General features: G+C 35.0%; 1 protein-coding gene across 3 annotated transcripts in view; it reads right to left on the bottom strand.

Annotated features, from left to right (window-relative positions):
- scaf8 (SR-related CTD-associated factor 8) overlaps positions 1–15,738 on the bottom strand; it is a 216,263-nt gene that overhangs the window by 84,420 nt on the left and 116,105 nt on the right. For 2 of the 3 annotated variants that reach the window (XR_009515130.1, XM_059986057.1), the window contains exons 14-18: positions 9,566–9,679; positions 7,956–8,112; positions 2,706–2,830; positions 2,572–2,607; positions 1,042–1,192 (exon numbers count right to left, since the gene is read on the bottom strand). Coding sequence is in view for 2 of the 3 variants with exons in the window: in XM_059986057.1 (XP_059842040.1) it covers positions 1,042–1,192; positions 2,572–2,607; positions 2,706–2,830; positions 7,956–8,112; positions 9,566–9,679 (583 nt within the window). In the remaining variant the exon portion in view is untranslated. The remainder of the gene's footprint in view (positions 1–1,041; positions 1,193–2,571; positions 2,608–2,705; positions 2,831–7,955; positions 8,113–9,565; positions 9,680–15,738) is intronic. The other variant, XM_059986058.1, reaches the window with a different exon arrangement.

Raw genomic sequence — 15,738 nt, 5'->3', positions numbered from 1 at the left:
CCCTGAGGTTGCATCCTCAGCCCCTGACTTTATTCTATGTGCACTCTTCTCATGGTTAGATTCTGCTTTAACTCCATTCACAATCTTGCAGATGATATTATCCTATCAACTGTCTACATCAGAAGTACAGAGGTTGAGACAGTTGAGAGGTTTAAGTTCCTAGGAGTGAACATCACCAATGGCCTGTTCTGATTCAATCACGTAGACAGTATAACCAAGAAAACTCATCAATGCCTCTACTTCCACAGGAGGTTAAAGAAATCTGGCATGTCCCCTTTGGCCCTCAGCAATTTTTTCGATGTACCATAGAAAGCAACAATCAACTCTCAGGAACGGAACTCTCTTGTAACCTGGAGAAGGCATGCTCACTCTTTTGTTCTATTATTTATCTTTCAATGATCAGCCAAATAAACAAGTTTTCATTCATTGTTGATGGTCAAAGCAGTTCACATACCACGCCCCCTACTGTGATTATACACCAGCTGATTTCCTTTCAGAAGATTGACAACTAATATTTTTTTGAAGTTGTATACAATCAAAATATTAAAAATATTTTTTTAAATTCCAGTGCAATACAGAAAAACTACATAAATTCATGCAATGCTGATTCTGCTACCAAACCACACCAAAGCTTTGTCTAAAAGGTATCAAATATTCTAAAAGATTAAACATTAACATGATCAAAATTATGTAGCAAATTAGACTCTTAAATTTAAAAAAAATTATATAAAGTAGCTCTAAGTGTACTTTGATTATTAAAAAGTCATTTAAAACAAAGTGGAAGAGGTTTAAAACAGTACCGACCATTTATTATTGAAGCAGCATTCACAGTTGGACCAGCACCATAATATGGATACTCCCCCCCCCCCTTTTCATGAGTTAACTGTTAACCTCAATCATGAGTGTAAATTGACATATCTTTAATACACTTGAAAATATAAATACTGAGAAAGCAAAAGCAAAGTAGATTAGAATTTAATTTCAACAAGTTTAATTCAGGGACCCAAATCTGTAAGAGAGTAAAAAGAGCTTAGCCAGTACCTGGAGGAGGCTGTGAAGGATTGAAAGTATGCCTTAAGAATGGAGGTGGTGGAATAGCTGGGTTGAAGCCTGGTGGAGGTATGGGCATTGACACAGGAAACGCAGGTGGCTGTACCATACTAATTGCTGAAACTGTTGGAGTCACTGGCATCTGAAAACCAATTACAATTCATTGTATAAAGAATTATCCATGTCTAGCCCACTTAAAACACTCAAAGTTCATATCCTTGAAGATTGTGTAAACATCGCATTTGAAAACTGCAAAACAGATTGAATATATCAACTTTGGTTCCTTATTTTCCCTTTATATTTCCATATATGATGAAGATACTAAACACACAAGATTGTGTTTTTACTTGTGGCAAACATGGGCCCTAACATCTTAAATAATAAAGTGATAAGTTTATTCAGTAATCATGTTATAGGCGAATAAATTGAGTTGAGGCGATGTACATTTAATTAATATTCATGTTTTACCCTCTGACCTTATACACAATGACTGAAATTAGGTTCTCAAATTTAATTTCTTTCGAAACACTTTCACAGTCTAAAGCAGGGGGAAAAAATGGTTATCCTCAATGCAGTGAATTTCGTACAAGTACTGTATTTTAATATCAAAGGCCATATGGAGAAACAAGGAGAAATTTTGTTTCATGTCCTTCACATCAACAAAATTTCAAAACTTAATTTACAAAGCTTGCTCCAACTTATCACGCATCACTTTATACAGATGCATGTTAAGTTTTCTTCTGAAAGAAAAAAACATTTTTATAAAGAATGGTGTGCATTTAAAATGTCAGTTTTATAAGGAGCATTTTAACCCAATTGTGGATTCAAGTTTCACTCCAAAATTTTGAACTCAATTACCCAGTACAGTGTTTAAGGAATATTGCTGCTTTTAACTTTTGATGTCATCTTTTGGATCAAAAATTAAAAAGAGATCCATGACACTACTTCCAACATAATCAAAGTATTCAGAATGGTGGCCTGAATAATATTTATCCCTCAAAAAGCATTGCTGAAGTACAGAATATTTGTCTGTCATCACATATTACTTTCAGGGTAGGATTTGCTCAGCTTTTTGGAGTTCAACGCAAATCAGAAAATGCATCAACTTAAAATTGCCACGGGCCATACAAGTATCAGGAAAGGTCAAATATAAATCTAAGTTTTTTTCTCTTCCTGTAATAAATTACAGTTGACTCGGAGCAGATTCCCATCCAAAAGACAACATATTAGATAGCCCAATGCAACCACAGCTCATATTAAGCTAGTACTTCAATCAAAATCTCTCAGATTATCCACTATCAGATCAATTTCAGTAACTTGATTCCCTAAGATCCAAATGGAAACCTGGTGACATACAGAATAAACTAATTTTATATGCATAATTACTTAAATTCTTAAAATGAAAGAAAATATGATGGTTGGAAATTGTACATGGTAATCATTTTATACAAGTATCATCAGTAACAGGAGAAACTAACCTATAATTTTGAAGGATCAGTGAAAGTATGAAGTTTCACTTACTTGTGGAATAAACTTTATATCATCCATTTGCTTCTGCTACAAAGAGGAACCAAAAAAACATTTTTTTTTACTGAAGGACTGATAAGACTACACATTGTTAAGAGTAATTTCTTAAAATTAAATAATGCTATTACTTGAACAGGCAGTATAGTGACAGGTTGAGTGAATGTCTCTCCCTCCGAAGTTTGTTGAGTGTTATCAGTAGTTACAGGTTGGGACACATTCTCCTTTACAGACTCAGAACTCCTAGATTCCCACTCTGAAATAGAATATCAGAATGTTATTGTTAACAACTTGTCAACAGAATGTCATGCTGTAAACACAAGATTTTATAAACTGAATAGTATTTGTGGAGATAGAAAAAAAAGGGTTACATTTCAGATTAATGACCTTTCATGACAACTGTCAAACATTTGAAATAGAACATACTAAATGTTTGGATAGGAAAAAAAAGACAGCATGGCTTTAAGGAAGATCTGTGATTGAACGAAGACCAAGAATAACTAGCAAATGGAAATCCTGTTGGAGAAGCAAAAACTTCTTCAAGGTAGGTATTCTTGGAAGTGAAGGGTCAGTGAATTATAGGCAAAATATGTTAACGTTTTTTAGCAGTCAAGCCTCAGCTGAAGAGGAATAGGAATATTTACTGTAGACTAGATTTGCTATCAAGGAAATGAAGGTGAAATGGAAGGGTAGAAAAAACAGAGGAACTGCCTTAATATTAAATTTGAGGATTTGGGCTCTCAACAGTAGAACTTAAGAAACAAGTAGCACAGAAGATAAAGACAGACTCTGACTTCAAAAAGCAAGCCAGGCACAATTTTGCATTTTCCCCCCAAAGAATTGCTAATTTGCATATTAAATGAGCAAGTCTTTGATGGCAAAACATACTTTTAAAGCTACATATACAGTTAAAGCCATGATCTCAGATGTTTTATGTAAAAGCAAAAACAAAACCCCAAAAATCCTGTAGTTGCTGGGAATCTAAATTAGTGCAATGTTGTAGATGCTCTGAAAAATCAAACAGCATCTCCAGTGAAAGAAATAAACTTAACATTTCAAGTTGACAAAGTAGAGAAAATCTGCAAATGCTGGAAATCCAATCAACACACAGAAAATGCTGGAGGAACTCAGCAGGTGGGGCTGAAACTCTTCAGCAGGCCTGGAAGAAAAAGGCTGAGTAGTAGATTTAAATGGTGGGGGAAGGGGAGAGAGGATCACCAGGTGAAAGGTGAAACCTGGAGGGGGAGGGATGAAGTAAAGAGCTGGGAAGTTGATTGGTGAGATGAGGTGAGAGAGCAAAAGGGGATGAGAAATGGAGAGGGGGAGGAGGCATTACTGGAAGTTTGAGAAATCAATGCTCATGTCACCAGGTTGGAGGCTACCCAATTGGAATATAAGGTATTGTAAGGTGTTGTTCCTCCAAGCTCAGTGTGTCCTCATCAAACAGTGGAGGAGGCCATGGGTGGACATATCAGAATGGGAATGGGAAGTGGAATTAAAATGGGTGGCCACTGGGAGTTCCCGCTTGTTAGACAGAGTGTAGATGCTCGGTGAAGTGGTCTCCCAATATACGTCAGGTATCACTGATGTACAGGATGCCACACCAGGAGCACCAAACACAGTAAATGACCCCAACAGACTCACAGGTGAAGTGTTGCCTCACCTGGAAGGACTATTTAAGACCCTGGATGGTAGTGAGCGAGGTGTAGGGGCAGGTGTAGCATTTGTTCCACTTGCAAGAATAAGTGCCAGGTGAGTGATCCGTGGGGAGGGAAAGATGTGCTTGGTGGTGGGATCCTGCTGGAGGTGGTGGAAAGATATGGTAACAGCAGACATGTTATTTCAGAAATGGAAGAGATGCGGTTGTGGGCAGAATTGATGGTGACAACCTGACAGAGTAACTTCTTATTCACCACTAATGTAGCCTGATCATCCAGCATTTTCTGTTTTCATTCTTTATGAATAAGGTTTCATTCTTGTTTGGAAAATATTTAAAAAAAAAACTGTCCTAGCTTCAAAATGGCAACTGGGATATTGCTACAGGTATATTGTCTCGTGTTTTAATGTCAGGAAACTTAATGAGCTTAAAAGAATTTTGGTGCACTTGATAGAGTACAATTTCCTCAAACGGAACAATACACCAAGGAGACCATGTAATTTAACAAAATATTTCGGACAATGGAGCAGTTTTTTAAATACGGTTAAAATAATGGATAATCTCATTTGAAATATGCAGTTTAATAAACTTTCCACACCTGATTCTACCAATTTCACAGGTACACCATAGGACCCAAGTGAGTCCACACCTGGAATACCGTGTACAATTTTAGTCTTATCTCCCCACTGCCCCTCAAACAAAAAAATATACTTATTTAAAGGGACTATACCAGAGACTGACAACATCTGTTCCAACAACCACAGATGTTTCACATAAAGAGAGATTTGAGTAAGCGAGACCTCTATTCATTAGAATACTGAAGCCCTGAGTCAACCAACTGGTGAGAGTGTTCAAGGACATCTTCAATCTCTCAATGCTGCAGTTGGGAGGTTCCCACTTGCTTTAAAAAGGGGACAAACATACCAGTGCCCAAGAAGAGCAGAGCGAGCAACCTCAATGATTATCATCTAGTGGAACTCACATCTACTGTGATTTTTAATCTTTGAAGAGCTTTGAGGCTACTATCAATTCTGCTTCCGCAAAGAACTGGACCATTGCAATAGGTCTACAATGGCTACAATCTCACTGTCTCTCCACTTGTCCTTGGATCACCTAGACAATAGTAATACCCACGTCACACTGCTGTTTATTGACTACAGCTCAGCGTTCAACACTACAATACTCTTAATATTAATCAACAATTTTAGGCCTCTGTATTTCCCTCTACAACTGGATCCTTGACTTCCTCATTGGAAGATTATGGTAAGTGTGAATTGAAATAACATCTTCTCTGAACTGATAATCAACACTGGCAGACTTTAAGGATGCATGTTGAGCTCACTGCTCCACTCTCTCTACGTGCACAACCATACGGTTAGGCACAATTCAAACACCATCTATAAATTTGCCAATGATACAACTATTGTTGGCAGAATTTCAGATGGTGACAAGAAGGTGTACAGCAGTGTGACAGATCAACATCCATAAGACTAAGGAACTGATTGTGAACTTCAAGAAGGGGAAGTTGAGGGAATACACACGACAGCTCATCAAGGAATCAGCAGTAGAAAGGGTGAGCAATTTCAAGTTCCTGGGTTTCAACATCTCTGAAGATCCATCTTGGATCCAACATGTTGATGCAATTACAAAAAAGACAAGCTATATTTTATTAGGAATTTGTGCAGATTTGGTATGTCACCAAAGACGTGCAAGTTTCTACAGATGTACTGTGGAGAACATTTAACTAGTTACAAAACCATTGGGTATGGAGGAGCCCACAAGATTGGAAAAAGCTGTAGAAAGTTGAAAACTCATTCAGCTCCATGGCTAAGGACTCTCATCAACTAGGACATACCTTTGCTCATTGCTACCATCAAGGAGGGAGCCTGAAGACACACACTCAATGTTTTAAAACAGCTTCTTACTCTCCATCAGATTTCTGAATGAACAATGAACCCAAGTACACTATATCACTAATTTGATTTCTTTTTGTGCTCTTTTTACACTACTTATTTCATTTACATTTGAATATCTATTTCTTATTGTAATTTATAATGTATTATGTTTTGCAATGTACTGCTTAAAGCTTTAAGAGTTGTTGGCATGACTGTCTATAGAAGTACAGTTAAGCAACAAATTTGATGACATATCCCAGTGATATTGAACCTAATCTGAGTTTAGTATGACAGGTGGCATTGCTTAAAGAAAGATGTGTAAAAACTCAAAATGGTAGACACAGCCTGTTTTCCCAAATGATAAAATTATAATTTGTGGTCAGTGTCAGAAATAAGGGACACATTATTCAGGACTGACATTAAGAACTTCTTGTGAAAAGGTAACAAATCTTTACTTCTCTACTCAGAAGTACTGTGGAGGCTCAGTCATTGATGGATACCAAGGCTGATAGTTTGGATATTTAAGGAACCAACGTATATTGACGCAGCAGTAAATAAGATTAGTTTTCATTTTACTGAATGCCAGAGCAGGATCAAGGGACTGACTGGCCTATTCCTGCCGGTTCTTATGCCTTTCTCTCTCTCGTAGAGGAGACTTAAAAAGCTTAAAATTATGAACCTCAATTTCAAAAGCTCCTTTGTTTTCAGTTTGACAAGTAGTCTTAACTTTACAAGTAGTCATGTTTCTTTAATCTCCTGTGGCCCTATTAATCTGATAAATTTACATGTCTATGGTCTTCTAATTCTGGCTTCTTGATCATTCTGTAATTTAAATGTACTTACTATTGACAGTCAAGCCTACAACTCTTAAAACTCAAGCTTTGAAATTCTACCTCTTATCCTCTCTACATGTTCTAAGATATTGATTTAAGCTGATGTGGCAAACTTACTCATTTTTACTTGATTTACATTCAGAGAGTTTTGCATCAAAGGCAATTTGTGAACAGAATCAGTTAACAACTTTTGTGACATATTGTAAATAGAATTATTATTGTTGTAAAAGTCCAGATGAACAGCATTATTGCACAATCTTCTGACCTATATCCTAAAACTGAAATCTCCAAGGAGAATTCAAATCTATAAGAGTAATTAAGATGCCAAATGGAGACTTAGGTAAAACCAAAAGCTGCTAAAATTATTTCTCCTATGCACTCACATCCTATGAACTATTAAACTGCAGATCACCTATGGCATGAATAGTCAATGAGAAATGAAAGATTTGGTAAACTAATTTGAGAATTTAATCAATTCTCATTAAAACTCATTTCATATTTATTTCCAATTACTGCTTACCAATATTCTTTGGGACATTAGTTGTTTTTTTTGCTGCACCTTATTAATATTTAGATTCTTTTTCTAAACCTATCTTATTTGAGATTGGTTTTTGTGTGACGGGTTTTGTGTGGTTTATTATGGGTGAGAGATTGACCAAAATCAAAAACGGGTTTTCAATTGGTCAGATGGTATAAATGGCTCAATCACAGCAACACATCAGCTTAAGAAGGTGTCAGAATCAGAAAGTTAAATTTGTGCCTTAGTGCTTTGGAGAATGATGCCAAACTGTTACCTAGAATAGAGACAACAAAATTGTCTAAGAGGTTATATCATATCAACACACACCTAGATCGGTTATACAGGCTTATTTTAATAAAGAAATTCATAATATATGCATCAACAGATGAAATGGAAACCCAAAGAAAATACAACTTTTTTTCAAATAAATATCTAACATATTTAATAACCACTATGAAACAAGAGTTAGCCCATACCATTATTAACAGTTTCTTGGTCGATCATGCCTCCTTCAGAGAAGCCTTCTAAATCATCTAATTTTAATTTTTCCCAGGGTATATATGTGACTCCAAGGTCAACATCCCAGAATTGCTTATATTCAGGTTTCACACCTTTGTTTAAAGCCCAAGCAATCTGCAGCAAATGATAAAGAGATTAGACCATATTAGACCAAATATAATTCAAAACAATAGCTATATTATATATGAAGTTTATCATTGTGTTTTGTGATTCTTTTCTTCAATTGGATAACCACTAATTACATTTCTATCTACTCAAAAAAATATTCCTGGACCAAAACAAAATTTATCTTTGGCCTTCTAATACCATTCCCTGACAGGATATATTAATTCAAATGGAACACGAAGGAAGCAGTGAAGTCTAAACTTTGAAGCAATGAGTAAATCTAAGTGGTCTGCATTGTTTTGGAATAAAGCCAAAATTATGACTAATTACAAGTTAGAAGATTTGGAGAGACAAATCAGCATAAAATGTTGCAGTATTTCAGGTAGTTTTAATTTTGAGGTTCAATAGGTATTAAAGGTGTTAACAAGTCACTTTACACCTCATTGCAAATATCTATTACTCTATGAGGTGGTCCTAAAGGATGTGCAGAAAAAAAGGGACTTCATTATATATTCATGAGTGGCCAGTTAGCAAACACAAAAATCCTTGGATTTCATAATCAGGAGTACAAAATCATTTTACAAAATACAGTCAAAATTAGGGAGGCTAGCACATCAGAGATACAAAAATTGAGTTAAATCTGTAGGGAGCAAATGGTCAAGCTTTGTTCTCCTGAGGGCTGGAGAACACATGAAGTGAAGAGGGGGTGAAACTCAAAGAGGAAACACTTAAATAATCAGTTGATAATTAAGGGTTCTCTCTCTTCAAATACTGTCCCACAAGGAGGGAATTCAGTCAAATTAATGGAAAGGGATCAAGGAAGCACTGTCAAGAGTCATGAACTACAAGACACTGCAAGAGGGCTTTAAGAAAATAGAAAATAAAACACAGAAATGTGTCAGTTCTGTGAGAGAGTTGGGAGGAATTGCAAATATTTTCTAAGTTAGTTGCAATTCAAGGTGAAGCAGCTAATTAAAGGATTCAGTCTTTAAAAAATAAGTTCATGAACTCAGCGTGCTTATGCTGGAGAGCGCACAAGAGAAACAGGCAGCAAATCCATTCAAGCAAAGAACTATTATCTTCAAAATAAACACTGTCCTTCTACAAAATATCTACTTCTTCCCTGCTGCATTCCTCAGCCTCAGCAAATTTATTTTTCTATGTCACATGTAATGGGTTTACCACTGGAATACAAAGTTTGCACTGGAAACTGCAAAGTTTTGTCCTTTTTGTGGGGACCCATTACATAAATTCAAACAACTTTTCTCTTTGCTTTCTCATAAATGAACACTCCCACAAATCAAGTCTCATTACAGTGAAAATCAGAGCAATAAAAATTCATTGTGCTTTTATAGTGATTTCAATAAATACACTGAAACTTTTTGTGACTTACAGCTCACAGCATGAGCCAAAGCAGGTATCTCCATGAATAATCTGATGTTTATTTAGAACTCACAAATACCTTAATAATTTTGGACCCCATTTTAAAGGATCCAGTGCTTAATTTTTGAAGAGCACGAAAAGCATCTTGTCGATGAACCATGCAGACATATGCACACCCTCGTGGAGGTATCATCTTAAAGAAAAATTTAGCAATTGTTATAAAATATATCTTTATGCAAAGTAGTAATAGTACACACATTTCTCAAATAGTGATATCGCATTAAAGGGTATTGTCATTTTGCCTTTTTCAATTATGAAGTTTATTCATTCTGACTGAATCTATGCTTAACCGCCCATATTTAAATACCAAATACACATCTACCTGGAATTTGTTCTATAGATTAGACTAATACTAATTTAAAATCTTATGTATAAACTAAAACACAATGAAGTTTAATCTACTTAATTTAGGTCAAAATTCTGAGTTTTCTGAGTTTTAGGAGGTAAAGTGGCAATTTCCTGTTATAGATTGACTTGCAAAAGTTATGCGATCCAGATGTTTCAAAGCAAAATGAACAAGGCTTTAAAATTTCAATTCCTGCATTGCTACCTTAAGAAAGCCACACGTGGTTAATTCTTAATCACAAGTTATTGATAACGACAGGCTAAAGAGCCACAAGAGAGACATTTTGTGAATTCTCATTTATATTTTAATAATTTCAACAAACTTCAATAGGCCAAGTACACATTGAGTGCACTGCAGCACAGAAACAAGCCCTTAGGCCCACTGAGTCCATGGTGGCCTGTTTCTCTGTCTAGTCCTGTACCCGGACGGTAGCTCTCCATACCTTTTCATCCATCTACTTATCCAAACTTAACTTACAGCTGGAAGAAAGAGTTTGTGAATCCTTGCAATTACTTGTTTTTTTTTGCATTAATTCCTCAAAATGTGGTCTGATCTTCATCTACGTCACAATAACAGACACACACAAAAACATTTGTACAATCAGTACTGAGTACACCATTTAAACAATCACAGTTTAGGTTCTGAAATGTATGTGAACCTCTTAAGGTAATGCCTTCTACAGAAACTATTTGGAGACAGGTGTTGCAATCAATGAGATGAGATTGAAGGTGTGGGCTGTACAAGTGTCCTGCACTATAAAACAATAGACAAGGTCATATTACTGACTGAGCTTGCACTTCCAAATAAAGATCTGCATGTGCACAATGCCTCGATCAAAACAACTTTCAGAGAACTTTGAAGAAGGATTGTAGAGAAGCATGAAGCTGGAAAAGGCTACAAAAGCATTTCTAAAGACTTGTGTATTCGTCAGACCATAGTAAGAGGAAGTGTCTTCAAATGAAGGAAATTAAGTACTGTTGCTACTCTCCTTAGGAGTGGATATCCTGTGAAGAACACACAAAGAGCACAATGTGCAATACTGAAGGAGGCGAATAAGAACCCAAGGGTTTCTGAAAAAGACCTGCAGAAATCTCTTGAAATTGCTAAAAGTCTCTGTTCTTGAGTCCACTCTAAGAAAAACACTGAACAAGAATGGTATTCATGGAAAGACGCCACAGAGGAAACTAGTGTTCTCCAGAAACAAAACATTGCCACACATCTCAAGTTTGATAAAGACCACCTATATTCCACATGCTTCTGGGACAATGTCTGGAGGGAAAAGGGCACTGCACACCAACACCAAAACTCATCCAAACCGTTAAGCATGGTGGAAGGCGCATCATGCTTTGGCACTGCTTTGCTGTCTCAGGGCCTGGAGAGCTTGCAATCATTGAAGAAACAATGAATTCAAAACTGTATCAAGACATTTTACAGGAGAATGTCAAGGTAGTGGTCCATCACCTGAAGCTTAATAGAAGTTAGATGATGCAACAGGACAATAATCAAAAACACAAGAGCAAATCAACAACAGAATTGTTTGAAAAGAAGAAAATTTGTTTTCTGGAATGGCCAAGTCAGAGTCCGGACCTTAACCCAACTGAGATACTGTGGCATGACCTGAAGAGCACTGTGAATGCAAGATATCCCAGAAACATACTTTTTCCAGCACAGACTGTGAATGATTAAACAATGTGTTCAATAAAGACATGAAGGGGGACGTCATGTGATGACGTAGGCTTGAGACGCTGGAACCCAGCTCTCCCGTAAAAAATCAATAAATTAATGTCTAAATAAAGAAAAGTTAGTCAATACTTTCTAAAAGTTACTTATAAACTACTCCGGATTGTTTCAAGTTATGCCTCACAAACAGAAGATGAAGAAAACTACTACCGTGAAAGCAACCCAAGTTGGAACAGAATCAAGGCCCACTTCTGCCAAAGAACCGCGGGCTCAGGTACATGATACCGCCGGCGATACAGAACAGGAAACTGCGGCAACATCGACCATTTCTAAAGGAAAAGATCAACGAGAACTGCGCAAGCGTGAAGGAAGGAGCATGTGCAAACGGGAGCAACCAGAACTACAAATCCCAGTTACGACTGAAACCGAAAGTGAAAGTGAATCTGAGAGAGAGTCAGATTCTCTGGAAAAATCAGATGAAGATAGAGGCAAAAGTCTTTCTGGAAAGATGGAAAAGACTTTGATGCAAATAATGCGTAAATTAGAAAAATTAAACGCGTTAAAAGTAATCAAAAGAAAAATGGCAAATATGGAGATGATGTTTGATAAAATGACAAAAAGACAGGAAAAAATGGAAAAGAGAACTATAGATTTGGAAACTACAACGGAAGACATAGTTGAAAGAATGAATAAAACGGAAGATGATACGACTGCCTGGACATCAGAAAGAAAACAATTTATGGAAAAAATTGATAAGCTTGAAAATTTTAGTAGACGAAACAATATTAAAATTGTTGGACTTAAAGAAGATGTAGAAGGAGAAGATCCAATAATTTTTTTTTCAAAAATGGATCCCTGAGAAATTGGAAATGGAAGAAGATACTCTAATTGAGATCGAAAGGGCTCATAGAGCCTTAAGGCCAAGATCTCAAGCTGATCAAAATCCACGATCAATTTTGATAAGATGCTTAAGATACCAAGATAAAGAAAAGATCCTGAAGGTGGCTGCCCAACGTGCCAAAAAGAGAAACGGGCCATTGATGATAGCAAGGAAGGCAGTTCTTTTTTATCCTGATATAAGTTATAACCTTTTGAAGAGAAAGAAGGAATTTAACCCAGCGAAAAATGTCTTATGGGAAAAGGGTTATAAATTTATAATGCGTCACCCAGCAACGCTGATAATTTTTTTGGAGGAGGGAAAAAGAAGATTTTTTAATGATTATCAAGAAACGGAGGAGTTCACACAAAAACTTCCATCTATTCGCTAATTATACATAGAGACTTCCAAGCGTGATGGATTAAAGATGAAGATAGAGACAGTGAATGGAAGTGATGGACATTTAAGGATGATACAGGGGAGAAAAGCAAAATTTCAGAAATAATAATTGAGAATAGTATTTTTTCTTATATATATATATATATATATACTTTTTTATGTTGCGGGGGGGCTGGGGAGCTTTGGATCGGTTACTGCGGGATTCACGTGTGTGATCATAACGACTGCCATGACCCGTACAACAGAGGGGGGTAATGTTGTGTTCCTTTTTTTTCACAACATTAGTAGGGGTATATTTTGTTTTTTTTCTTTATACTCTATTTTTCTTCTATCTTTCTGCCTGGATGATTGATGGGGACACACATAGCAACATGGAGAATTTTAAAAAGATTTCCCAAGAAACCACGAAAGTTGAAAGATTAGGTATTATTATAGCTTGGAGTAACATAATTAAAAATAATGACTAATTTACTGAATTTTTTAAGTTTTAATGTTAATGGGCTTAATGGACCGGTAAAAAGAAAAAGAATTCTAACATACATTAAAAAAATGAAAACAGATATAGCTTTTTTACAAGAAACACATTTAACAGACAAAGAACATCAGAAATTAAAAAGAGACTGGGTTGGAAATGTTATTGCAGCTTCATTTAATTCAAAGGGGAGAGGATTTGCAATTTTGGTTAATAAAAATTTACCAATTAAAATACAAAACGTATTAATTGATTCGGCAGGGAGATATGTAATTATACATTGTCAATTTTTTTCAAAACAATGGACTCTTATGAATATTTATGCACCAAATGAAAATGATGTAAAATTTATACAAGAGGTCTTTTTGAATTTGGCTAATGCATATGACAAAATATTAATAGGTGGAGATGTTAACTTTTGTCTAGATCCAGTTTTAGATAGATCAAAAAGGTGGTCACAAAATCAAAAGTAGTAAAATTAACTCTATCATTGATGAAAGATTTAAACTTGATTGATATATGGAGAAGAATTAATCCAAAAGAAAGAGATTACTCATTTTATTCAAATAGACATAAAACATTCAAGGATCATTTCTTCCTATTATCAACGAATATTCAAGATAGAATGAAAAATGTGGAATATAAAGTGAGAATATTGTCAGATCATTCTCGTTTGATAATGACAGATAAAGAGGAATCAATTTATAGATGGAGATTTAATTCAATGTTACTAAAACGTCAAGATATTTGTGATTTTATGAAAAAGCAGATTCAGTTCTTTTTAGATACAAATTCACATTCAGTTGATGATAAATTCATATTGTGGGAAGCAATGAAGGCATACTTGAGAAGTCAGATAGTAAGTTATACTTCTAAAATTAAGGAATATATGATAGAAATAGATCAATTGGAAAGAGATTACAAAATCAGAAAAAGAATCTCAAAGAAATATGACAGAAGAAAAATGAAGACAACTTATTAATAAGAAGTTAGAATATAATACGCTCCAGACATATTGAACAGAAAAAGCAATTATGAGAACTAAAGAGAGATATTATGAACTAGGTGAAAGATCACATAAGGTCCTTGCATGGCAGTTAAAAACAGACCAGACTTCGAAAACAATAAATGCAATTTGAACAAAAGTAAATAAAATTACTTATAAATCTTTAGAAATTAATGAAACTTTTAAGAATTTTTATTCTGAGTTGTATAAATCAGAATCACAAAATGATAATGTCAAGATAGAAAGATTTTTATCACAAATAACTCATCCAAAATTAAATATGGAAGAACAGAAGGGATTAGATATGCCTTTTACATTGAAAGAGGTCGAAGAAGCTCTAGGATCACTTCAAAGTAATAAATCTCCAGGAGAAGATGGTTTTCCACCTGAATTTTATAAAAAGTTTAAGGATTTATTAATTCCTCCTTTTATGGAGTTAATACATCAAGCGGAAAGAACGCATAAACTTCCAGAATCTTTTTCGACAGCTATTTTAATAGTATTGCCAAAAAAAGATAAGAGATCTTTTAAAGCCAGCATCATATAGACCTATTTCTTTATTAAACACTGATTATAAAATAATAGCAAAAATCTTATCTAACAGATTATCTAAATACTTACCAAAATTAGTACATATGGATCAAACAGGATTTATTAAAAACAGACAATCGGCAGATAATGTAACTCGGTTATTTAGTATAATTCATTTGGCACAAAAGAGGGAGGAAATGAGTGTGGCAGTTGCTTTGCATGCAGAAAAAGCATTTGATAGATTGGAATGGGATTTAAAGTATTGGAAAAATATGGATTAGAAGTATCTTTTATAAAATGGATTAAAACCTTAAATATTAATCCCAAAGCTAAAGTAGTGACAAATGGTCAAATTTCAACACCATTTCAGCTAACAAGGTCAACTAGGCAAGGTTGTCCATTATCACCTGCTTTATTCGTGTTGGCGATAGAACCATTAGCTGAATTAATTAGAATGGACCCAGATATTAAGGGTTTTAGAGTTAATCAGGAAGAATATAAGATTACAATGGATAATCAACTTTTATATAATTGGTTTCAAAAAGGGATTAGATATATAGGAGATTGTTTTGAAGGAGGTATATTAATGTCATTTGATCAATTAAAGAATAAATACTCTGTTTTGTTACTTCCAACTAAGAGCTTATTTAAGAGAAAAATTAGGTCAAACAATGTTATTGCCGAAATCTAATGAAATAGAAACTTTAATTCAAAAAGGAAAGATTAAAAAATTTATTTCTTATATGTATAACTTGATTCAAAAACAGGCAATTAAACAAGGAGTCCATCAGTCAAGACAAAAATGGGAAAGTGACTTGAATATTAAAATTGAAGAAACAAATTGGTCAAGACTATGTCTTGATAGTATGACAAATACAATA

The sequence above is a fragment of the Hypanus sabinus genome, chromosome 12, assembly GCF_030144855.1.
Source record: "Hypanus sabinus isolate sHypSab1 chromosome 12, sHypSab1.hap1, whole genome shotgun sequence".
Taxonomy (NCBI): domain Eukaryota; kingdom Metazoa; phylum Chordata; class Chondrichthyes; order Myliobatiformes; family Dasyatidae; genus Hypanus; species Hypanus sabinus.
The sequence above is the reverse complement of the archived record's forward strand: the minus strand, read 5'-3'. Positions and strand labels throughout refer to the sequence as shown.